The following is a 23,118-nucleotide window of genomic DNA, read 5'->3' as shown; positions in this document are numbered from 1 at the left end:
CAGCCAGCTGCCTGCCCACTGTCCATGGGCTCCTCTCTCAGGCTAAATGCTTCCTGGGGCCTGGGCTGCAGACAGGCAGGCCATGTGACAATGAAGAAGACCGAGGACCAGAGAGGGCAGGCAGCTTACCCTGGGCCCCAGGGGCCTGTGGAATCCCGGACAGTTCTTTTCTTTTCTTTGTTTTTTTTGAGACAAGAGTTTCACTCTTGTTGCCCAGGCTGGAGTGCAATAGCGTGATATCGGCTCAATGCAGCCTCTGCCTCCCGAGTTCAAGTGATTCTCCTGCCTCAGCCTCCCAAGTAGCTGGAATTACAGGCATGTGCCCCCATGCCTGGCTCATTTTGTATTTTTAGTAGGGACGGGGTTTCTCCATGTTGGTCAGGCTGGTCTCAAACTCCTGATCTCAGGTGATCCGCCTGCCTCGGCCTCCCAAAGTGCTGGGATTACAGGCGTGAACCATCAAGCCCAGCCTGGACAGCTCTTTAAGCCTAGACTGCCTGTTACAGGGACAGAGGGAACCACCTCGCCCCTAGCTCCAAACTCTGGTTCGTCTCTGGGCTCCTCCAAGGCATGGGTACTTGGTCTTCCACAAATGATAAAAGATCTGGATGCAGCTTCCTGGCTGAGCAAACACTGTTTTCCCACTCCCAGACATTAGTCTTCTGAGTGCCCCTTGTCGTCTGTCCCCCTACCCCATCCCTGCAGTCCAACTCCTCTCCATTGCTGTGGGCCCCTTCACTGCCTCTTCCTACCCGTCCCATCTAGGAAGCCTCCCCTGAGCCTCCAGGTCCAAGTGTTTTCTCCCTAACCCTAGCCCTAATCCCTTCCCAGGGGCTTCTTGACCCTTCTGCTTCCTATCATAGTGGTTCACAAGCATTGCTCATCTTCCCAGCCCTCTGGAGCCTGGCCACATTGTCTCTGGGGGCTGAAAGAAGGAAGGGATATTTTCTAAGCTCTAGCTTTGTCTCGGATAACAAGGTTTGAGACAAGTAAAATGGTCCCAAATTTCACTCCCTTAGCTCTGCTGAAACCAGGATTCATGGAGGTAGCACATCCCTTGGTTTTCTTTATGATCCCCAGCCAGGTGGAGGTGGAGGTAAATCTGTACACAGATTCCCCCATGGTGCTACATATGCATGCATGAATGCCATCTCTGGTCCCCCAAGGGTACACATACACAGGCACCAAGATCCAAGGCCATTGGCACCACTGAACACATGAGCATACTCACACATGGGTTCCTAGGGATACATGTACACACATGCCCAGACCCAGGTCCTTGGACACACTTGAAGCCATGTGCACACACATGCATGGGCCTCCAGAGTTACACATGCATACATGCACACACACACACACACACACACGGGCACCCTGAGGTACCTGTACACAGATGCCGCGGCCTGGGTCCATGGGCATACCTGATCACATCCACACACCCATGCATGTTCACACAGGGTATATGTTCACAAATACCCAGACTGAGGCCCATGGACAAATATGCACCTGCAGTATACACTCACACCTTTATGGGCATCCAGGGGATATATGTACACAGACAGCCAGACCTGAGCCCATAGGCACACATGCACTTTTGCACACACACATGCATGGTGCCCAGAGGTACATGTGTACAGAGACCACAATCTAGGTTCCTGGGCACTTGTGCATCTGTGCACACACACACGTGGGAAATCCCTGCAGCCATGCATACAGCATGCCGACGCACAGGCTCCCAGGAGTACATGTGCACGGACATCTACACTCAGGCCCGTATGTACTTGTTTACTCACACTTGCACAGGGGTGGTTGCCCAGGGGTATACATGCATAGAGAACTCGACTTACCAACTTGGGCCAATGTGCTTCTCTCCACTTACGCACTCACACACAGCCATGCATGTGCACCTGGCATACATGTGTATACACACAGACACAAACACTCAGGGTAGCACCCACGGACTTTGCACACAGACTCTCACACATAAGTACACCCTCACGCATATGCACAATTGCTTTTCACAAACACCCTTGTCAGGGAACAGGTCCCCATGTGCCTGCTGCACCCTAGCATCTCCATGAGAATGCACACTTGAACTTATGTTGCCCACATGCACTTATAACCATACCTGCATTCAAAACAGCAAAGCGTGAATGCACACGCATGTGCCATGTATGTATGCATGCACAAAAGGACTGTCAATGTGCACACACGCGGGCATAAGCACACCATGCACTCCTGCATAACTTCACACGTGCTAGTACGCACACACCTATGTGCAGGCATGCATACCAATTATCCCAAGGCTCTTCTTCACCAACGCTGCATAACTGGTGATGACTCCCAGCTCTGGCATTGGGCAGAACTTTCTTGTGAGGTACGGGCTGTGACTCATAATTCACTCCAGCTTTCCTCAGCTCCTTTGTCATCTAGAGAGACTCAGAACACTTGCCGCTTCCCTTGGGCTGCCACCGAGCCTGAGATGACACCACACCTATTCTCCCAAACCAAGGCATCGATGGCTCTAAAGCTGCATATGTGTTCTGCAGGAGCAACCTGGCATGAGCCAGGTGTGGGTGGAGTGTTAGAGGAAGCCTCGGGGCAGTTCTGAAAGCTCCCCAAGCAATTATTAGTCATTTTGTAATGTGGCGGAGGATATTCCATGACGCTACCCTCAGAACCTGTAGGAGTGCCACGGATTTCATCCCAGCCTTGCCCTGGGCCCCTCCTGCTGCCCCAGAGCCCCCTTCAGCTAGACAAGGAAGATGTACTGAATTTTCCTTCCTTCGCTTGAGCACTGGCTCCCCTTACACCTGGCCAACATGAGTCTCCTGAAATCAGCCTTGAAACTGAGAGGCAATTAGCTGCTTGGACTGCCTTAACAAAATACCTCAGACCGAGCGGCTTAAACCACAGACGTTTATTTTCTCACAGTTTTGGAGGCTGGAAGTTCAAGAGCGAGGTGCTGGTAGGGTTGGTTTCTGGTGAGGCTTCTCTTTCTGGCTTGTAGGCAGCCACCTTCTTTCTCTGTCCTCACGTGGCTTTTCCTCTGCGTGCCCACAGGGAGAGAGGGAGGGAGCTTTGGCGTCTCTTCCCTCTCTAATGAGGACACCAGTTCTATCAGATTAGGACCCTGCCCTTATGGCCTCATTTAACCTTAATTACCCTCATCTCCAAGTACAGTCACATTGGGGATTAAAGCTTCAACAAGGAATTTGCTGAATTCACAATTCAGTTCACAGCAGACAACAAAGGAGCGCTACCTTGAGCAGTTGAGGGAGGCCCCGGTACCGCCTTTTCCTCAGGTGCATTCCTGAGATGCGTCTGTGCAGAAAGGAGAGGAGTAGGGACAGGCATGAGCACAGACTCTCTTGCAGAAATAGCAATCTTTATTGCTTGCAAAGTACTGCACTTTTTTTATTTTGTTTTGTTTTTTGTTTTTTCTTTGAGACAGGGTCTTGCTCTGTTGTCCAGGCTGGAGTGCAGCGGCATGATCTCAGCTCACTGCCGCCTCAATCTCCCAGGCTAAAACTATCCTCCCACCTCAGCCTCCCAAAGTGCTGGGATTACAGGCATGAGCCACTATGCCTGGCCAGTACTGCACATTTTCCAAAAGTTGTAACTTAAAGAGTTATAATTTACATACAAAAGTTCACCCTGTTGGCATACAGTTCTCTGACTTTTGACAAAAATAACAGTTGAGTAGCCAGCACCACAGCAGCCAGAGGGATCCGTTGCAACCCAAGTCAGCCCAGGGCCCTCCTCTGCTCAGAGCCCTGCGTGGCTCTCATCTCTCTCAGAGAAAGAGCCAAAGTCCTCTCTGTGACCCACAAGCCCCTGGGTCCCCCTTGACCTCACCGCCCGCCCTGGCTCCTTGCTCACTCTGCTCCTGCCCCGCTGGCCTGTTCCTCAAATGTGCCAGGCACATCAGGGCCATTGCCTTAGGGCCTTTGCCTTTCTTTCTTTTTTTTGAGACAGAGTCTTGGCCTATCATCCAGGCTGGAGTGCAGTGGCACAATCTCAGCTCCCTGCAACCTCCACCTCCCAGGTTCAAGTGATTCACCTGCCTCAGCCTCCCAAGTAGCTGGGACTACAGACACCCACCACCATGCCCGGCTAATTTTTGTATTTTTAGTAGAGATGGGGTTTCACCATGTTGCCCAGGCTGGTCTCAAACTCCTGACCTCAGGTGATCTGCCCACCTTGGCCTCCCAAAGTGTTGGGATTACAGGTGTGAGCTACCACACACCCAGCCCTTCGCCTTTCCCTGGATCACTCTTCCTCTAGATATGCCCTCCTGGCTCACACTGACGGGGAAGAACACACTCCTGGGTTTACACTGACTGCTATAGGGACCTTCCCAGGGTCACACAGCCTGGGGTGTGGATCCTCTTGGAATCACACAGGTGAGGTGTAGACACTCATGATGTTACTAGATTTTGGAGTAAGAAATCCTGGGGTCATGCTGATTGTGGTGTAGCCACTCCTGGGGTCACGCAGAGTAGGGTGTGGCCACTCCTGAAGCATCACAGACTGGGATGTGTTCTCTTAGGGTCATACAGATTGGTGTGTGGGCAACAGTGGAGTCACGCAGACTGGAGTTAGGATAACCTCTTGGATCACCGAGTTTGGGGTGTGGACACTGGGGTCACACAGTCTGGAACAAGGACATGACTGAGGACACATAAACTGGGAAGTCGGCACCACTGTGGTCAAGTGACTGTGATGTGGACACTCCTGGATTCCCATAGGCTTGGCTGGGGACACTCCTGTGGTTACATGACTTGTGAAGCAGACTCTGCTGGGGTCACACAGACCCAGCTGTGGATATGCTTCATCTGTGTGACGGGGGGGTGAATGCCCCCTGAGTCATAAAGATTGGGGAAGGAACACTCCTGGGCCCCCAAGACTTGGTGTAGATCCTTCTAGACTCACACTGACTGAGGGGAGAGACACTCCTGGAGTCACACAGACTGTGTTGTGGACACTGTTGGTGTCACACCCACTGGAGTACAGACACCTCTCAGGACATGCAGGTAAGTGTGGATACTCCTGTGGTCACACAATTTGGTGTGAACATCCCTCTGGTCACACTGACTGGGAAATTGACTCCTGTGTGGTCACAGATACTGGGGTGTGAAGACTCCTATGGTCACACAGACAGGACTGTGCCCTCCCCTGGGTCACCCAGACTGGAATGTGGACCCACCAGTAGTCACTGGCACTGGAGTTTTACACTTCCGTGGTCACAATGACAGGAGAGTCGATAGTCTTCTGGTCATACAGATGGGGGAGTGCACCTGCCTGAGGCCGTCAAGACGAGTATAGACACACTAATAGCCAGAGACTATGGGGTTTGGACAACACCAGGGTCACATACGCTGGGAACTGGACATTACTTGTGTCATAAAAATTGGGGGGATACTCCTGAGGTGGCTGGACTGGGGCAAAACCACTCCCAAAGCACCACAGACTGAGCTGTGGACACCCATGAGGTCACCCAGACTAGAGTATGGCCTCCTCTGTGGTCACAGTTTGAGGTACACATTTATGGCACCACTAAGATGGCTATGGAAACTCCAAGCCATTGCCACTGCTGGACTCACAGAACCTGGCGTGAGGACACTCCTGAGGTCTCACAGGCTCTCGTGTGAACGCTGCTGAATTTGCACTGTAATGGGTATGGCTACACCTGTGTCACATGGCCTTTTGTGTGGACACTTCCGTCATACATTGTTGGGCCGTGCATATTCATAGATTGGGGTGTGGACATTCCTGTGGTCACACTGACTTTGGTGAGAAGACTCCTGGGTTAAGTCACCATGGTGTGGACATTCCTAGACTGACACAAACTGGGGTCTGGACATTCCTGAAGTCACACGGACTTGGGTGTGGTTATTCTCGTGGTCAGAGACTAGAGTGTAGGCATGCCTATGAACACACGCTCCAGAGTTTAAACACCATCTCTGACTGCAGATTGGACAATGTTTGTCCCAGACTTGAGTGTGTATACTCCTGGGGTCACACACAGTAACTGGGGTGAGTCACAGTCAGGTGTGGAAACAGCTGGGGTCGCAGACTGGTATGTGGATACTCCTGAGGTCACTGGACCGTGGCGTGGATAGTCCTTGGATCACAGAGTACGTGAGTTTCTAAGGACACAGGATTAAGCTGTAGAAAACAGTTCTGTTCGTCTAGTTGGGGAGTTTCTGTCAGCTCCTGTTCATTAAGTTATAGAAATTGAGGACTGCAGTCCAGGTAGACTTTCTGACGTTGCTTTTTTTTTGAGACAGAGTCTCACTCTGTTGTCCAGGCTGGAGTGCAGTGGCACGACCTTGGCTCACTGTAACCTTCATTTCCCGGGTTCAGGTGATTCTCCTGCCTCAGTCTCCCGAGTAGCCGGGATTACAGGCATACACCACTACACCCAGCTAATTTTTGTATTTTTGGTAGAGACGGGGTTTCACTATGTTGGCCAGACTGGTCTCGAACTCCTGACCTCAAGTGATCCGCCCGCCTCAGCCTCCCAAAGTGCTGGGATTACAGGCATGAGCCACCGTGCCTGGCCCTGACGTTTCTTTTTTTTTTTTGAGACGGAATCTTGCTCTAGCCCGGGCTGGAGTGCAGTGGCCGGATCTCAGCTCACTGCAAGCTCCGCCTCCCGGGTTTACGTCATTCTCCTGCCTCAGCCTCCCGAGTAGCTGGGACTACAGGTGCCCGCCACCTCGCCCGGCTAGTTTTTTGTATTTTTTAGTAGAGACGGGGTTTCACCGTGTTAGCCAGGATGGTCTCGATCTCCTGACCTCGTGATCCGCCCGTCTCGGCCTCCCAAAGTGCTGGGATTACAGGCTTGAGCCACCGCGCCCGGCCATGACGTTTCTTTAAGTCAGGTTCTTAACCTAAAAAATTTGTTCTGGAGGCCAGGCGCAGTGGTTCACGCATGGAATCCCAGCACTTTGGGAGGCCGAGGCGGGCAGATCACCTGAGGTCAGGAGTTCAAGACCAGCCTGGATAACATGGTGAAACCCCGTCTCTACTAAAAATACAAAAATTAGCCGGGCATGGTAGTGGGCACCTGTAATCCCAGTTACTTGGGAGGCTGAGGCAGGAGAATCGCTTGAACCTGGGAGGCAGAAGTTGCAGTGAGCCGAGGTCGCACCACTGCACTCCAGCCTTGGCGACAAGACCAAGACTCTGTCTCAAAAAAAAAAAAAAAGAGGCCGAGGTGGGCAGATCACTTGAGGCAAGGAGTTCAAGACCAGCCTGGCCAACATGGCAAAACCCCATCTCTACTAAAAATATAAAAAATTAGCTGGGTGTGGTGGTGCATGCCTGTAATCCCAGCTACTCAGGAGGCTGAAGCAGGAGAATCGCTTGAACCCAGGAGGTGGAGGTTGCGGTGAGCCAAGATCATGCCATCGCACTCCAGCCTGGGTGACAGAGCACAATTCTGTCTCAAATAAATAAATAAATTTGTTCTGCGGAACCCTTTGGCATCTGGTTAAATCTGTGAACCCCTTCACAGAATATTTTTAAAAGTATATATACACACACACACACACACACACACACAGATGACAATGGAAGCCAATTACATTGAATTACAATATTACTATATATTAATTGAAACAAATTGAGCTGCAGTCATATATGGGCTTTTTAATTAATACATCAACTTATAGGATCTGCTATCACTCCAAGAGGTGACAAATATGAACAATACTTCAAGATGCCTTTTTATGTTACATTACAGTTGTTGTAACTGGTTTGTATTGGTGGGAAAATCCCAGGTACTGCTTTTACTATTGTGATTTGTTGCCAGCATTTATAACATGGGAGTAAGGCTAAAGTTGTTTTATTGCTGAAAATAAAGATGTAACATTTTCTTCCATCAAGTTTATGGTTACCCCTGGCTTCTATCCAGGTTAAGAATCCCTGCTTTTAGGGAAATTTCTGGATATAATCAGGACACTCCTGAAAAGGTTTAAAGAAGAGGTAAGACCTCACTCAAGAATTCCCACTGCAGTGCGGACAGACTTCTATGCTTTCTTTCCTTGTTGTCTTCAGGGTTGTTGCAGATCCCTCCTCAGGGCTTGTTTGTCCAGGCCTCGTTGATGAGATGATATTTGAAAACAAGTTCATCAACAAGTTCTGGTTTTTCTGACACTGAGCAGTTTCTGAGTTGTATCAGCTTGCCAGCTAACCAAAAGTCAAAGAAAATTTTTATTTGTTTTGTTTTTTTAGAGACAGGGTCTTGCTCTGTCACCCAGGCTGGAGTGCAGTGGAGCTCCATCATAGCTTACAACAACCTTAACCTCCCAAGCTCAAGTGATCCTCCTGCCTCAGCCTCCCAAGTAGCTGGGATTACAGGCGGCATGTGCTACCACACCCAGCTAACTCTGCTGCTAACATTTTTGTGACATTTCCTCCTACTTTTGTGGTGAACCATGACATACAGAAAATGCATATATATTCAGTTTAATGAATAACTACAAGGTGTTATTTGGTGTAATTGCAGGATGTTCACTGTCATTGTTGTACAGTTCTCTACAGTGAATGTACCACGATTTCATGGGCATACTACAGATAGTGCTGCTAACAACACTCTAGGACTCAATTCCTTTTTTTTTTATTCAGACGGAGTCTCACTCTGTCGCCCAGGCTGGAGTGCAGTGGCACATTCTCAGCTCACTGCAACCTCCACCTCCCAGGTTCAAGTGATTCCTGCCTCAGCCTCCTGAGTAGCTGAGATTACAGGCGCCCACCACCAGGCCTGGCTAATTTTTGTATTTTTAGTAGAGATGGGGTTTTGCCATGTTGGTCAGGCTGGTCTTGAACTCCTGACCTCAGGCGATCCACCCACCTCGGCCTCTCAAAGTGCTGGGATTACAGGCGTTGAGCCACCACGCCCGGCCTCTAGGACTCACTTTTTAGGAGTGGAACTGGCACACATGCAGCTTTAGTAGGTAATGCCTAAGTTTTCCACAGTGGCTGTACCACTTTACCTTCCCAGTAGCGTGTACGAGGCTTTCAATTGCTGCATATCTTTCCAAATACTTAGTGTTGTTGATATTTTGAGTTTTCATTTGCATTTTCCTGATGAGCAGCTTTTCATGTGCTTACTGGTCACTCTCGTTTTTTTCCTTATTGATTTACAGGATCCTTTAAATATTAGAAATTGTAAATCTCTTTCACACAATGATTTGCTGTTTCAGTTTCCCTTAAGGTGGCTTCTTGTGGCCGGGTGTGGTGGCTCATGCCTGTAATCTCAGCACGTTGGGAGGCCTGAGGCAGGCAGATTTTGTGAGGTCAGGAATTCGAGACCAGCATGGCCAACATGGCGAAACCCCGTCTCTACGAAAAATACAAAAGTTAGCTGGGTGAGGGGGCAGCATGTGTCTGTAATCCCAGCTACTCAGGAGGCTGAGGCAGGAGAATCTCTTGAACCCGGGAGGCAGAGGTTGAGTGAGCTGAGATAGGGCCACTGCACTCCATCCAGCCTGGGCGACAGAGCGAGACTCCGTCTCAAAACAAAACAAAAAAGGCAGGGTGCGGTGGCTCATGCCTCTAATTCCAGCACCTTGGGAGGCCGAGGCAGGTGGATCACCCGAGGTCAGGAGTTTGAGACCAGTCTGGCCAACATGGCGAAACCCCGTCTCTACTAAAAATATAAAAATTAGCCATGCATGGTGGCGGGCACCTGTAATCCCAGCTACTCGGGAGGCTGAGGCAGGAGAATCGCCTGAACCCGTAGATGGAGGTTGCAGTGACCTGAGATTACGCCACTGCACTCCAGCCTGGGTAACAGAGCAAGACTCTGCTTCAAAAAAAAAAGGTGACTTTTTGTGATGGCTGACTTAGTCTGAATAACCTGCTATGCCATTGTCAGAAAGGGCCATCCTCTAATATTGTGGTTTTAGCACATTTGGCTATGGATAAACTTTCCTTCCATACCACGTGCAGTTCCACTTTTGGGACTTGGCTATTCCTTTACCCGGAATGCTCTTTCCTCAGATAAACACACAGCTTCCCTCCAGCAATGCCTTTAGGTCTTTGCTCAGACATTACCTCTGAGGAGTGTCTGAGGCCTTCTATGACAACCCTTTTAAAAAGTGCAAACTGGCTGGGCGCAGTGGCTCATGCCTGTAATCCTGGTACTTTGGGAGGCCGAGGATGGCAGATTGCTTGAGCCCAGTAGATCGAGACCAGTCTGGGCAACATGGTGAAACTCCATCTCCCCTAAAAATACAAAAATTTGCCGGGCATGGTGGTGCACGCCTGTAGTCCCAGCTACTCGGGAGGCTGAGGTGGGAGGATTTTTTGAGCCCGGGAGATTGCACCACTGAACTCCAGCCTGGGCTACAGAGTGAGACCTTGTCTCAAACAAAAACACCAAAAGATGAAAACTGCCATGCCTAGAATTCCTGATTCTCTTCACCCTGCTTTACTTTTTTCTATTTTTCATATCCATATTACTTTTACTTATTATATATATTGCAAGATATGTAAATTGAAAAATGCAAGCTATATAGTATATGTGTGTATGTAAACTCTAGAACTTACAGACTGTTTATTGATTGTTGCCTCTTTTCCAAACTGGAAGTACTGTGAGAGCCAAAATATTTCTGTTTTGCTCCCTGCTCTATCTTCAAACCTAGAACAATGCCTGGCACACAGTATGTGCTCAATAAATGTTTACTGAATGCCTCAAATGTAAAATGCTTAAAGCAGTTCCTGTCATACAACAATAGATGTTTAGAAAAGGGTTTGTTGATTAAAATCTTATCAGTTGACATAAAATTTCAAAGGTGAAATTTTACTGAGGTTTTTCATAAAGGTTGCCCTTACTCAAACCTTTAGATAACAAGGCAAACTTACCGTAATGGTTAAGGTGAACAACTCATTTCATTGTCTTCCATCTACTCAAGAAAAAGAAAAGTGACTCACATATTTGGTGAAATTGTTCCATTCATTATGCTTGGTTTTACCAATTTTTTATAGCTATTGGGAGGCAGGAAAGGGAATTTTGGCCCCAGAAACCATGAGATTTGGGTCAGAAAGAGGCACACGGGGAAGGGGTCAATGTGGGTTGAGAGTCACATTTCCAGACCTCAGGGGCCAGCAGGCTGTGGCGCTGAGGGGTGACCAGGGGCTGGGGAAACGTGTCTACTCTGCTGATGGGGCAGTCCTGGGGGCGGATCTCCTTGGCCAGCTGCCCCTTCTTCTTCAAGGTGCAGGCCTCCTGGTATGGTGGCGAGATGGGGGGCTGTGTGGGTGGTGTGTACTTGTACTCTGAGCCGCCCTCTAGCTGCAGAGACAGAGGGGTAGGGAGATAGTGAGGACCTGGGAATCTAGGACAGCCTTGCTCCCACCCACCTGCTCTTGGTTGGGCACTCACGTCCAGTGGGTAACTGCGGTCCGAATCATAGGAGCTCAGGTCCCCACAAGTCACAAAAGGCACAATGATGCGGGTGGGACCATCCAGCTGGTTGAAATCTGGGTCTTAGGAACAGGGGGAGATAACTGAGGACAAGGTCTAGATGCCTGGGGCCAGTCATGACACAGGCAGCAGTATGGTTGCCAAGCCCTCCCCACAGATCTACCAGCTACTCTCTTCCCACCCCACCAGAAATCCTTCATTTGGTTCAGATCACCTCCTTGGGGAGGCCCTCCATAATCACGCCTTCTAAAACATTGGTGCCCTGCTCTTTTTCACTGTATGTATGTCCACCTGACACTGGATTATATGCTGCCTGGATGACATCTCCCTCACTCAAATGTCATCCCAGGGGCAGGCTCTGTCTCTTCCTGCTAGAGGCTTAAGGGGCAAAAGTTTCATACCAAGGAGGCTTCCACCTGGGGGCGTGACTGAGATCTTCCTAGGAGAGAATGTCCTTAGGCAGGTGGAGCCTCCACTGGGGCAGGGCTCAGGATCCTCCTGGGATGGAATTTTCACCAGGCCCAAGAGTTACCACTAGAGGACTGCCTGGGCTGAAGCTCCTCCTGGGACAAAATACCCATAAAGGGATGGGATTTCCACCAGAAAATGGGGCTGAGGATCCCCTTGGGAAAAAAATTCCCATGAGGGGAGAGAGCCTCCACCAGGGGGTGAGGCTGTGGGCCCTCAAGGGACCTAGATGGCATAAGGTGCGGCAGAGTCCCCCAGGGTGACCCATGCTCCAGCTCTCACCGTAAGAATGGTCCAGCAGGGGTTTGCTCAGGTCCGGGATGAAGCCCTCGGGAGGGTCATAGCCCTGACAGACAGCAAAGGCCTCTGCTGGGGGAAGGTGGAATGAGGCGTGACTGCCGCATCCTCCTTGTGCAGGCGGCATCCCAGAAATCCGGGGCTGCCTGCCTGGCCCCTCCACCCCACTGACCGATGCTGGAGTTCCGGCTGCTCCTGGGCTTGGCACACAGCACGCTGGAGAAGAAGACCCGCAGCTGGCTGTAGAGAAGCGTCACATCCCGGCCTCGGAATATCTGCAGGGTGGGACGGCAAAGACAGCGGGTGAGGTTGGCCCTCAGCGATCTCTCTCTACTCCACCAGGTTCCTTGAGACTTACCTTGGCCACAAAGCAGCCCCCTGGCTTCAGGACATGTGTAGCAATGTTCAGAGCCTGTGGGCAGGACAGACGGCTGAGGCTGAGGTGGAGACAGCCAGGAGGGGGCCAAAGTGGGTCAGGGGTGGCCAGGGTTACTCACAGCTAGGAGAAGCTGGGCCTGCATATACTCATCAACATCATGGAGGCCGGTTACTGTGGCAAGAGGAACAGCGTTAGGGGGGCCCATCCTGCTCTGTGCATCTTCTTGTACCACACAGATCAGACACTAAAAACATTTTCCAGGCTCTCTTACTGCTAAGGTTCTGGATGCAAATTACTATCTGCCAACTGGATGCACATTCTGAGCTCCTAACCCTTAGGAACTCACTTCAATTCTAAAATGACCTCACGTACAAGCATCATTATCATTTCCACCTCCAGCCCAGACTGCTCCTCTGAACTCCAGATTCACAAATCAGATTCCACATCTCCAATACTCCTGACCTCCAAACTCCTGACTTACCTCCCAAACCTGCTCCTCCCACCATCCCCACCATCTCATCTGAGCTTTCTAGTTGTTCAGCTCCAAAACCTTAGTCACCTCTGATGCTCCCCCCGCATCCTCTCCTCACACCCACATTGAAGTCATTAACATATCTACTTTCAAAAGATCTGACTTGATCTTCTTCTCTCCACCACTGCCCCCACCCATTATCACTTGCCTGGACTACTCTACCCCGGAGCCCCTGCTTCTGCCCTTGGCCCTCACACAGCTCATAGCAGCCCAAGCCCAGCACAGTCCTCTTCTCCTCACAACCCTCTCATGGTTTTCTTCAAGCTCTCATCTCGGTGAAAATGCCAACATCCTCACCATGGCCCACGAGGCCCTATAGGACCTGTCCCCTGTCACCTCTCTGATGTTACCTTTTACCACTCTCCCCCTCACTCTGTTCCAACCACAGTGATCTCCTTGTCATTACTCATACATAGCAAGTACCCTCCTGCCTCAGGAACTTTGCATGGGCTGGAATTTTTCCTGGATTGCTCTTCCTTCAGACATATCCATAGCTTACTCCCCCACCTCCTTTAGTCTCTGCTGTTAAGTCAGTGAGAACTTCCCCATCCACTTCATTTAAAATTCCAACAGGTACTCCTGCTTTCCTCCTGCTCAATGATTTCCCTATGGTACCTATCCCCACCCCACCTTTTTTTTTTTTTTTTTTTTTTTTTTGAGACAGAGTTTCGCTCTTATTGCCCAGGCTGGAGTGCAATGATGCGATCTCGGCTCACTGCAACCTCCACCTCCCGGGTTCAAGCGATTCTCCTGTCTTAGTCTCCCAAGTAGCTGGGATTACAGGCACATGCCACCACACCTGGCTAATTTTTGTATTTTTAGTAGAGATGGGGTTTCATCATATTGGTCAGGCTAAGGTCTCGAACTCCTGACCTCAGGTGATCTGCCCGCCTCGCCTCCAAAAGTGCTGGGATTACAGGCGTGAGCCACTATGCCTGGCCTCCCCACCCCGTTTTTTTTTTTTTTTTTTTTTTTTAGAGACGGAGTCTTGCTCTGTCACCCGGCTGGAGTGCAGTGGCCGGATCTCAGCTCACTGCAAGCTCCGCCTCCTGGGTTCACGCCATTCTCCTGCCTCAGTCTCCCGAGTAGCTGGGACTACAGGTGGCCACCACCTCGCCCGGCTAGTTTTTTTTTTGTATTTTTTAGTAGAGACAGGGTTTCACCATGTTAGCCAGGATGGTCTTGATCTCCTGACCTCGTGATCCGCCCGTCTCGGCCTCCCAAAGTGCTGGGATTACAGGCTTGAGCCACCGTGCCCGGCCCACCCCGTTTTTTTAGAGACAGGGTCTCACTCTGTTGCCCAGGCTGGAGTGCAGTGGTGCAATCAAAGTGTACTGTAACCTCGACCTCTTGGCTCAAGTGATCCTCCCACCTCAGTCTCCTAGTAACTGGGACTACGGGCATTTGCACCACCAAGCCCAGCTAATTTTTTAGACAGGGTCTTGCTATGTTGCAAGGTTAGTCTCAAACTCCTGCCTCAAGTGTTCCTCTCATCTCATCCTCCCAAAGCACTGGGATTACGGGTAGAAGCCACCATGCCTGGCTGCATCCCCTTTTAACGGTACAAAGCTCAATCATTTATTTTCTTTCCCATTTGCTCCCACTAGAACATCAGCTCCATGAGGTTAAAGATTAATGGAATTTTATTCATGAATGTTTTCCCAACACAATAGGTGCTCAGTAAATGTGTGTTGAATGGCTGGCTGGCTGAAAATGAATGAACAGTGCAACGGAATTGGACAATTGCAGAGAGATGAGAGCAGGGAAAGGTAGACAACAGACATGAAACTCAAAAGGGTGGGGTGCAAAGTGGGAGGAAGAGAGAGGCAGAGAGAGAGCAGGCAGCAGAGGTAGGGAAAAGTTGCCAGATGTGGGAGAAAGCTGAGAAAAGAAGGGAGAGGCAGGGAGTAACTGAAGAGGTGAGTAAGTCAACTAAGGTGGGAGATACAGAGAAGGACACACACAGGGGCCTCCGCCTGGCCTCCCACTTTCTGTTGCTATTTACCATCAGGAGCCCCGTCACACACCACTAGGTCCGCAGGGCAGCCCTTAAAGTGCTGGATGATCTCCTTGGCAGTGGACAGCTATGGAGAGAGGGAGGATGAGTGGCCCCACGGCCCTCCACTGCTGCCCTCAGATCCCGCCTGCCCATGGTCCTGGCCCACAGACCCTGGGTCAGCCAAATTCCCAGGCTTTGCCTCTCTAAGATTGGACTCCATCTCTGGGGACCCAGCATCATCATTTTCTGCTGTGTCTCTGCAATGATGACCCATTGGCTGTTTCTCCATGGTTACTCTCTCATTCTCTTTCTCTCTCTCTGTTTCCATCACCTCTCCGTTGCTCTTCCATTCTGCATAGACCCCAGGTAAGGGCCTTCACCCAGGATATATCCCAATACCCTCAGCCACGCTCTTACCTGGGTGATGTCCCCCTGGATCTGTACCACACCTGGTAGTGGAGCCATAGCCTGCAGGTCCACAGCCACCACGTGGCCGGACCCTTGGCCCCTGTGGACAACATGGCCCACATCAGCCTAGTTTCACTCCTGGGCCCCTCCCACCCAGCTGGCCCTCCTGGGTCGCCCATCTGGGACCCCCACACTTACCCAATCTTCTGACTCAGCACCTGGCTCCAGCTGCCCGGGGCTGCACACAGGTCAACTGCCCGTGTCACGCCTGGGCATACATAGTGAAAGCATCCTGGTCAGCTGTACCCACTTCTCCAACCTGGAGACCCTTGCAAAGTTCACCCCTCTCCCCTGGGGAGCACCCACATATCTCCACTGCCCAGGTGCCCAACTCCTCTCCGGTATTCTGCCTATCTTCCTGCCTGTCTCCCTGCCCCAGAGACCCTCTGAATCAGCCTACCTACCATAGGGAGCTCTGCAGACCTAGCCTACTTGTCTACCTCCTGTGCCCACCTCACCGCCCAGTGACCTGCCCACCAGTCAGGGACCTTGGAAGAGTTGGAATTCCTTATCCAGTTGTAGCAGTTTGAAGGCACTGCGAGCACGCCAGCCATTCTCCTTAGCCAGGCGGTAGTAGACATCCCGCTTGTCCTTCGACGTCCGTCCCATTTCAGACACCAGTTGCCCAAGGACCTGCCGACAGTCAGCTGATGCCGGCCAGTATCAGTAACCAGATGAGTGGGCTACCACCTACCTCTGTAGGGTGGAGAGAACCATACAAACTAAACTGGGCTCATCTGACCCACATGATAGCTCACACAGAAGATGGGCTGACTGAAGCCCTGGAACTGACCCCACTGACCTTATAGGGTCCAAAGGACCCTATCACCGAACTCTCAGGCTCCATTGCTTATCACACAGACCCTCCTCGTCCCCATCACTTACCCCCCAGTTCCTACAAAAGACCCCATAAACCCAACATTAATCCCATAGATGGCCAACTTGTGAGCCTGTCCACCTCCCATCACTGTCACCCACACTCCACACATTAAACCCTGTAACTGTCACTATCAACCCTTCTCTGCCCACGTCATGCCCATTAAAATCTCACTGACTGTATCCCCAGTTGTCCTCATTGCCCCTAGATTCATACAGTCCTATCAGCCCCCATTAATCCCTTGCTTTCCACCTTTATCCTAATACTACTTCATTGTACCTCCCACTCCCTATATCTCTCTCATTTCGCCCCATTCCCCATTAATCCCTTAGACGATTAGGCCCCCTTTATTACTACATCCTTATGAACCTCTAATAATGCCTGGAGAATCATGGTCTATTAGTTCCCCATTGAGCATTCAATTACTGATTTATCAGCCCCCATTAACTCAGTTTTCTCCAATAGACCCTTCATAGATCACAGCACTAGCCCCCTGCCCTGTAACCCTTTCATTAACAAACACGTTACTCCCTGATGATCACACATCAGTTCCCCATTCTCCCCTCACTGTCCACCCCGCTCTCCATGGATCCATCACTGGATGATCACACTCCAACAGTTTACTATTCACCTACTATGTAGCAACAAAAGTTAACCCCCCAACCCTAGTTTACTATTACCCTCTCTTTGCTCACTCTGTCCCCTAATTCCTCAATGGTCATGCCACCATAGCCCAACTATTGACTCTGACTACAACACATCAGCCTCTCATTATCTCTTCTTTCACCACGGCCCCTTGATCATGACCCCCATTCATCTATTATTCCCCCCACAGCCTCACCATCATCCTTGCCATTACTATGTCCCATCACTTTCCATTAACCCGTTGAATATCATACCTCCATCAATCCCTGGGGGATCACGTTCCTATCCACCACTCGTTATATTCTAGTTGCTTACTCTGCCTTCCCCTCATTAATCAATCAATGAACAACACTTAGACTAAAATATTCTTATTAGCCCCCATTGATTCCCCAGTAACACCCCACCCTCGCGCTCCAACCAACCTCCCATTAAACAGCCTTCTGACCACACTCCCTGTCCCTCCTCATCAATACCTCAAAGATCATAGCTCCATCGGGGCCACCGGTCCCAGGCGGCTCCGACCGCTGCGTCCCATGTCCCCACCTCGAACCCAGCCCGTCTACGGGTCCCCTTCTGCAGACAAACCTTGGGTCTAGAACCCACCCGTGCCAGCCGCCCGAACCATACACAGCTGCGGCGCCCAGGGCGAACCTCCTCCTTTCCCTGCAGTCAGGACAGTTCCTCAATAGTTTCCGCCCGCATCCCTGTCCTCCGTGCCCCAGGGCCCACCTTAGTTTTCGGAGCAGGGTGGTCTGCGAGCAGCCTGTGCCTCGGCGAGAGCGCAAACGGGCGACAAGTCGTAGAGCTTCAGTTTGCCTTCGTAGTCCACCAGAATGCCCGGGGGACAAGCCTATGAGCTGTCGCAGCGTGGCACACTCGCTATCGTGGACCGCCCAGGCTCAGGCGTGCAGGGACCTGATGTGAACGTACAACGTGAGTCCCGTCATCTATCGTCGACGTACCCGAGGCTCGCGAACTGCGTTTCCCGGCATGCAACGGGCACGGCCAAAGCGGCTGAATCCACGCACTGCGTGGCTGAAGCGCCGCGACGCGCAAACTGCCGGTGATTCTTTGTTCTTTTTATTCCGAGGCCAAGATCGACTTGCTCCCCCGCCCCTCCCTTCTTGGACCGTGCTTGTCATTGAGCCTGTAAACTACATTTCCCAAGATGCCACGCGCACGACGTCGCCCATTCATTTTTCGGGTGCAGGGCAGCGAAATTACCGCTGGGGGCATAAACGTGACAGGAGAAATGCGTTCTTGAAGTGAGCGAGCGCGCGGAGGCTGCTCGGCTGCGATTTCAGATCGCACTACAGCTAATGGATGGCACTGCCTGAGTTTTGCCGCCTCAGAACTTCAGTTTCCCTGTCTGGAAAGTGGGGTTAATCAATAGTACAGACTTAACAGCATTATTGGGAGAGTTAAATAGGTGTAGCTTAGCCACTCCTTCAAACATTTAAATTCCAACCCAGACACAAAAAAAGACTATACATCCTGACCCAGTGGACAAACGGAAAAATAATGAGAACGTTTATCATAGTGTTTACCATGTGCTAGGTTCTAAATGCCCTCAGTGGTGTGCTGGTAAATGGTTAACCACTGGCTGGGGGGGGGTGGTGGCGGGAGGGGCGGGGGGAAGGGAGGCTGGTTTCTAGCATTTACCAATTTCCATGGCTTAGCTACAATCTTCTTGTTAGATTTCAAGGTACCGACCTGTGGTCACTGAACAGGGAGTTCAAAAGAGGTGCAGTACCGCACTATCATGTATTATTTTTACCATACAGATAAAATGGGGGTAAATGACCTCAAGAGCATACAGAATAGTGGAACGTGGTAAAATTAGGAAGTTACCAGTTTTGAGTGCGTTTATATAATTTCATTTTTTAACCATAGCTGTTTAGCTTTAGGAGGCTGAGGTGGAAAGGTCGCTTGAGTCCAGGAGTTCAAGACCAGCCTGGGCAATATGGTGAGATCCTCGTCTCTACAAAAAATAAAAATAGCCGGGGGTGGTGGTGCGCGCGAGTAGTTCCAGTTACTCGGGAGGCTGAGGTGGGAGGATTGCATGCGCCTGGGAGGTCAAGGTTGCAGTGAGCCTTGATCGTGCCACTGCACTCCAGTGTGGGTGACAGAGTGAGACCCTGTCTCAACAAACAAACAAAACCAGTTGTTAAACCAGCTGTTTATTTTATTTTATTTTATTTTATTTTGAGACAGCGTTTCGCTCTTTTTGCCCAGGCTGGAGTGCAGTGGCGTGATCTCGGCTCACCGCAACCTCCGCCTCCCGGGTTTAAGTGATTCTCCTGCCTCAGCCTCCCTAGTAGCTGGGATTACAGGCATGCGCCACCACCCAGGCTAATTTTGTATTTTTAGTACAGATGGGGTTTCTCCATGTTGGTCAGGCTGGTCTTGAACTCCCGACCTCAGGTGATCCACCTGCCTCAGCCTCCCAAAATGCTGGGATTACAGGCGTGAGCCACTGCGCCCGGCTAAACCAGCTGTTTAACAACCAGTTTGCAAAATTCCTGAAAATTGAACAGTTCCTCCCAACCTGTACAAGTTGGCTCCAGCATGTCCTTCCCTTTGTTCATTCATTTTAATCCTGACAACATGCATATGAGTATTAGCCAGGGACCGTGGCATGTGCCTTTAGTCCCAGCTACTCCAGAGGCTGAGGTGGGAGGATCCCTGGAGCCCCGGGGGTTTGAATCTAGTCTGGGCAACATAGCGAGAACCCATGTCTCTTTAAAAAATAAAAGGGCTGGACGCAGTGGCTCATGCCTGTAATCCCAGAACTTTGGGAGGGTGAGGCGGGTGGATCACTTGAGGTCAGGAGTTGGAGACCAGCCTGGCCAACATAGTGCAACCACGCTACTAAAAATACAAAAATTAGCTGGGCGTGGTGACATGTACCTCTAGTCCCAGCTACACAGGAGGCCAAGGTGGGAGGATCGCTTGAACCCCACTCCAGCTTGGGCGACAGAGTGAGACCCTGTCTCAAAAAAAAAAAAAAAAAAAAAAAAAAAGGCTGGATGCTGTGACTCACGCCTGTACTCCTAGCACTTTGGGAGGCCAACATGGGAGGATTGCCTGAGGCCAGGCGTTCATGACCAGCCTGGGCAACATAGTGAGACCTCATCTCTACAACAAATAATTTAAAAATTAGCTGGGCATGGTGGTGTTCATCCATAGTCCCAGTTACTCGAGAGGCTGAGGCAGGAGGATCGCTTGAGCACAGGAATTTGAGGTTACAGTGAGCTGATTGTGCCACTGCACTCCAGCCTGGGCAACAGAGTGAGAGACCGTCTCAAGGAAAAAAAAAAAAAAAAAAAGAACGGAACGATTGATTCCTTAGCACACGAACTTCACCAGGCAGGGATTCCTGTTCTGTCATGTTCACTGCTGCCTCCAGTGCCTGGAACGGCGTGGCGCACAGTTGATGTTCAATAAATGTTGTTTGAATTCATCCTTTTGTTGCTTCATTCCTTCATTTTTTCCCCAGTGGTGTGTCCTGCATTTCTGTGGAACCCTGGATGGAGGCATAGAGACTCTGAGAACCAGGGAAGAAGCCAGAGCTTTGTCAGCAGAACTCAAGGGCATTGTGGGACTGTGGGAACATGACTCCCCTGCAGAGGTGAGCGAGTGTGAGAAAGGAAGGGTTCGAGCCACCAGGCCTCCGCTCCACAAGAGAGGAGGGGGTGCCAGGCATTGGGGGCCCATGTTCACCCCGTGGGACGCTTCCCACGTCCTGTTTTCTTGCGCTCACGAAGAGGATGTTTAACTTTTAGCAAAGAAACTTGCTTCCTCCAGCAGGGCCGGGGGTTGGGGGACAGGAGCCAGGCTCTGAACTCTCCAGGCTCTTCCCGAAGTAGGGTGTCGGCCTGCAGCTCCCACCCGGCACCCCACTGAGTGTAAAGGTGTCCTTCCCTTGGCCTCCTGGAGGGGTCAAGGAAGGGGGAGCTGCCAGGCCAGCTCTTTCCCGGAGGGGGCATCTTAGCAGTGTAAGGGAACGAGGGGGGTGGCCCAGGGGCAGGGGACTAGGACTTTGCTGCCCATGGGGCTGCTTTGAGGAAAGGAAGTGACTGGAAAGAGTTACTCCGTGGGGAGCCTGCATGAAAGGACAGATCGGAATCCCATATGCAGCCGAGCAAGTGGGACTTTGCTTTCACAGAGAAGAAATCATTAATTCCTCCCACAAATATGTATTGAGCATTACTATGTGTAAAGTATTGTCTTAAGTGCTTTGCCTGTGTTAATTAATTGTCTCAATAGCCCAATGAGTTAGGCGTTATTAGGCCCTTGAGGAAGCTGAGACTCAGTGAGGTTTAGGAATTTGCTTGTTTAGCCACACAGCTAATAAGTGGCACAGCTGAGAAAGCTTTTGCTGTTAACTGCTTCACTGTGTCCCTCCCTCCCCTGGATGCTACCGGGCAGTGGGCTGTTTTAATCAAAGATCTCCTTAGAACTGACGATAACCCAAAGTGACTTTTAACAGATTTCACAGGACTCCCATGTGTCCACAAGGGTCTGCTTTACTGAACCAACAAAAACCTTAAATGACCCTGAGAAGGAGCCCACTTTGATGAACTAATAAAGTTTTCTTATCCCTGGCACAGCCTCAAGGCCTCGGTCCTGCTTAAAGACATCTGTTCCTTCTAAAGCAGGTTCCTCTACGCAGCCAGATCACACTTTCCCTTTGTTTTCCCACTGCCATACTGGCTTATGTTGAGCACCTGCTATCTGCAGTGCCCTGAAACTTACGGGAGCTGTGGGGTTCTTAGAGCTGGATGGAGGTTCATCTCTCCCCTAGAAGAGTTCCTTTGGCAGAAATAAAAGTAATGATAATAATACGACATTAGATAAGTGGCCTTTGTTGAGCACCTGCTGTGTGCCTGGTAGCCCTGTGTTGGTCCATGTTGGAAGGCCAGTGGGGGCAGGCCCTGGGAGGGAAGGGGAGCAATCAGAGCAGGAGGTGGCAAATGGATGCAGAGGGGAGGGGGGTTGTCTTTTATTTTTTAAATCCAAATAAGGTATGCTAGTTATTTGGACGGGACACTTCAGACTTGAAATATGGATACCTGCATCCCCGCCCCCCACCTTTAGCCACCTGGGTCAAAGCCTTTGGTGACAGGTGTCTCTTTCCCTGGCCAGCCGGTAGCACAGATGTGTAATGGCTCTGGGTGGGGGAGGGGTATGAGGGGACAGAGAAATCAGAGTAGATAGGAAAGGAGACGGAGGCTGAGGAGGCTGGGCAGAAGTGTGTGTATGTGTGTGTGCACGCGTGTGTGTGAATATGCTAAGTGTATCTCACCTGCCTGTTCTCAGCCACAGCCACACATATGTGAGCTATGCCTGTGTCTTCCTATGTAACTTGTCTGGTGCTGCGTTCTGTCTACAGTCGCCTGCCCAACTTTTGCTTTTTTTTTTTTGAGATGGAGTCTCACTCTGTCACCTGGGCCGGAGTGCAGTGGCGTGATCGCAGCTTACTGCAACCTCCCCTTCCGGGTTCAAGCAATTCTCTTGCCTCAGCCTCCCGAGTAGCTGGGATTACAGGCGCCTGCCACCACGCCCAGCTAATTTCTTTTTGTATTTTTAGTAGAGACGGGGTTTTGCCACGTTGGCCAGGCTGATCTCAAACTCCTGACCTCGTGATTCACCTGCCTTGGCCTCCCAAAGTGCTGGGATTACAGTCGTGAGCCACTGCGCCTGGCCCAACTCATGCTTTTTTTTTTTTTTTTTTTGGCAACCGTGTGCATTGGTACTGTCTGTCCACGCAGTTCATCTATATGTTGTTGTGTGCGTGTGTAGCTTGGGTGTTTGTCTCCTTTGTAATAGTCATGGGTGACGAGTGTGTCATCAGAGTACTTGTCCCTCCTATGTGTGTATCTATGCGCACGTGTCTTTCTTGGTGTGTCTGCTGCTGTATTTGTGTCTCTCCTTAATGAGTGGCTGCAGGTATGTGTGCCCTCGGGTGTTTCTTCTGGTGCCATGGTATGAGTACTATCTGGTTCTCCCG

The 23,118-nt window shown here is 50.7% G+C and overlaps 1 protein-coding gene across 9 annotated transcripts; it reads right to left on the bottom strand.

The window, feature by feature from the left end:
- Positions 1 to 7,591: 7,591 nt before the first annotated feature.
- FTSJ1 (FtsJ RNA 2'-O-methyltransferase 1) lies at positions 7,592 to 18,209 on the bottom strand. Of its 9 annotated transcripts, none has more exons than XM_033201104.1 (13): positions 17,835 to 18,209; positions 16,072 to 16,279; positions 15,722 to 15,791; positions 15,533 to 15,623; positions 15,122 to 15,200; positions 12,703 to 12,755; positions 12,564 to 12,617; positions 12,378 to 12,480; positions 12,191 to 12,277; positions 11,399 to 11,502; positions 11,111 to 11,308; positions 10,879 to 10,919; positions 7,592 to 8,199 (listed from the first exon to the last, which is right to left on the bottom strand). In XM_033201104.1, exons 2-12 carry the CDS (start codon positions 16,190 to 16,192, stop codon positions 10,887 to 10,889), a joined length of 993 nt encoding a protein of 330 aa, XP_033056995.1. In that variant the 5' UTR covers positions 16,193 to 16,279; positions 17,835 to 18,209; the 3' UTR covers positions 7,592 to 8,199; positions 10,879 to 10,886. The 9 variants fall into 9 exon arrangements, with proteins under 9 accessions (XP_033056995.1, XP_033056997.1, XP_033056998.1 ...); XM_033201106.1 differs by having other exon boundaries at positions 11,399 to 11,496; XM_033201107.1 differs by having other exon boundaries at positions 11,399 to 11,496; positions 12,191 to 12,274.
- Between the last annotated feature and the right edge of the window lie 4,909 nt (positions 18,210 to 23,118).

This window comes from Trachypithecus francoisi, unplaced genomic scaffold (genome assembly GCF_009764315.1).
Source record: "Trachypithecus francoisi isolate TF-2019V2 unplaced genomic scaffold, Tfra_2.0 Lachesis_group6, whole genome shotgun sequence".
Lineage (NCBI taxonomy): Eukaryota > Metazoa > Chordata > Mammalia > Primates > Cercopithecidae > Trachypithecus > Trachypithecus francoisi.
This window is presented reverse-complemented; position numbering and strand designations above follow the sequence as displayed.